The 2500-nt window shown below is 39.6% G+C and overlaps 2 protein-coding genes across 2 annotated transcripts in view; both read right to left on the reverse strand.

Moving 5' to 3' along the window:
• The window catches only part of LOC138027722 (short-chain collagen C4-like), a 14978-nt gene extending 13827 nt beyond the window's left edge, over positions 1–1151 (reverse strand). The window contains exon 1 of the mRNA XM_068875326.1: positions 1007–1151. Coding sequence (XP_068731427.1) covers positions 1007–1095 — 89 coding nt within the window. The 5' untranslated portion in view covers positions 1096–1151. The remainder of the gene's footprint in view (positions 1–1006) is intronic.
• Positions 1–2500, reverse strand: part of LOC138027693 (uncharacterized) — a 106669-nt gene that overhangs the window by 55614 nt on the left and 48555 nt on the right. The window lies entirely within an intron of this gene.

Below are 2500 nucleotides of genomic sequence, written 5' to 3' on the forward strand. Positions count from 1 at the left end.
GTCATGTCTGAGTACTCAAGCTCAAACAGGTAAAGGCATAATTATATTTTAGGGAAAGAACATATAACTGAACAACTGTCCATGTTGAGTTAAATGTTAAAGAGTTTAGGAGAGATGATGCAAACGTTTGATTGCGTACTAGATCTATCTGATTGGAACAGGCCTTGCAGATATGTGGAAGTTTCTAGTGGTTTGATTTGATTTATTTTAGTTTATTTTCGTTTGAGCTGACATTTTACATGATATCCTGCATGGAGTCGCCTAATTGCATGATATGGCTCTTTCCTTCGAGGCTTTTATTGATTTTTTTCCAAAGCGTTTACATTGCCCCATCGTTTTGATAAATACCTCCAAGCGGAGTATTTTCTAAACAAGTTTAATTTTGCGAGGAGACTTCATTGGTATAATAAATTTAATTTTAGCGAACTAAATTTCTCTTTCTGCGCAAAAATCGACAGACATATTCACTTCTACTGAACATTTCACACACACGCACGAAATTAAAACTGCAGCAATGTTTCCCATCAGGGGCTCGGATTTTTCCGAGTTTCCACTGGGTTCCATTGTCACCATTTCATTTATTGTGTATATCATTTTCACATTTACTTTATATTTCCCTTGGAGTTAAATTAACCGGCAACATTTTAATACTGCTAGAAACAAAAATAATTAAGAGATACCAAGTTTCTGAAGGAAGTTTTAGCCTTTGCTAAAATCAATTTCGAGCTGAAATTTTATTTCTGAAAATTATTGATTGAAGTGTAAACAAACTGCTAACGCATGAAGCCCAATTGTATAGAAATGTTATCAAATTATTTTGGTGGTCAGGAGACTCGACGAAGCACTTTTTTAGCATCATGGATCTTATTTCGCGAAAATACACCAGTGGAAACAATGAACAAATCAAGAAAAAGTTGAAAAGATTACTCAGTCTCGACCGGAAAGATGACAATACGTTATATTTGAGATTGGGAGGATAAGCAGCTATAACTTATCGAGGACAAACCTCTCTTCAAGGATTTTCACTCGTTTTTCAATGTCCTGTGGGTTTTGAGTGGTGTTTTTCTTAATTCTTCTCCGTTCGCGAAACAGCATCGACTCAGTCTTATGTCCAGTTGCATGGACATCGTGATTATTTGGACGCTGATCATCCATGGCTGAGATATGAACCAAAATGGTGAAGCAAATCATTAACACAACAAGGAAACGCAAGCCACCACATGGGGTTTTCACTCGCGGGTACTTCATAGCTGACGAAATGGTCTTCTTTGATCACTGCCTTCGGTACAAGTGGAGTATCAAGTTGGAGAAACGAAATAAATATACCTTAGCTGAATCACAAGCACGGCAAGAAAGCCCTTGTTTTCTGGTGATTTTACTAAATGGTGAATGACAGGAAAATGCCGCGTTCACAGCTCGTTTTCCTGTTTTTGAAAACGCGCGGAAAACTCGGTGTTCACTAGTGGTTAACAGAGGTAAAATAAGTTGTTCTTACCTAATTTTCCTGCACAAGGAAAACAGGTTTTAACAGTGTGTTTTCCAGGGACATTTTACCCCAGTTATCCGGAGCGAGAAAACGAGGCGTTCATTGTATGTTTTCCTGAAGTTGTAAACGTAATGAAAACATAGCATTCCACAATGGTTTTCCTACAGGAGCATTACACCGGAAAACATGCTATTTTGCTGATTGTTTTCCCCTGTTTTCCGGAGCGTTCTAACATGGAATTTTTCAAGTGTTTTTTGGTTTGGGAAAACGTGGTGAAAACGCGATGTTCAACGTCCATTTTGCTACGGTAGTGTTTCACCGACAAACACGCTGTTTTCCTGAGTGTTTTACCCTGTTTTCTGTAGCATTCTAACACGGTATTTTGCAAGTGCTTTTCCGAACTCAGGCTGACAAAATGCCGTCAAAATGTCAATTTTCCGATGAACGGGCGGCATGGTTGAGCACTTTCCAATTCCCATAGATCAAATGAGTGTTAACATGGTGTTGCAGAGAATTTTCCAATGAGAGCTAACGGCGTAGAAAATTCAGATGTTCCGCCAGCAAAGGTTTTAAATGAGTCATAAATTGAGATAACACGAATGACTGGAGAAGAGCGCCATATTACCCGACACAGGTCGCCAAAGCTTGGGTTTCGTAGCATCTACGCAAGTTTTACGTCACCTATGCCGTAGAGGAATTCAAGTTTCATTGGTACCGAATCTATAAACGACAACTCACTTTTTAACTTTCATGTCATCCGGTGTTTGATTTCAGTCGTGAAGTGGGCCGTGCGATAGCCTTGCCTGTTGCGCGTGCGCAAAATGTGATTAATTCCTTTGCAGCTAAACCACAATGAAAAGAGAGAGAGTCAAGACGCAAATATATAAGTTCTCCTTCAGATTGTCACAATAAGATCGGCCAGAGGGTACAAGGTTTGCATCAATACGCGGCAGCGTTCATGGGTTTGTGCTCGGTGCGAGTCCTCACATGCAACCGATCCCAGAATCTATAATC

This window comes from Montipora capricornis, chromosome 12, assembly GCF_036669925.1.
Source record: "Montipora capricornis isolate CH-2021 chromosome 12, ASM3666992v2, whole genome shotgun sequence".
In the NCBI taxonomy this organism is placed as follows: Eukaryota; Metazoa; Cnidaria; class Anthozoa; order Scleractinia; family Acroporidae; genus Montipora; species Montipora capricornis.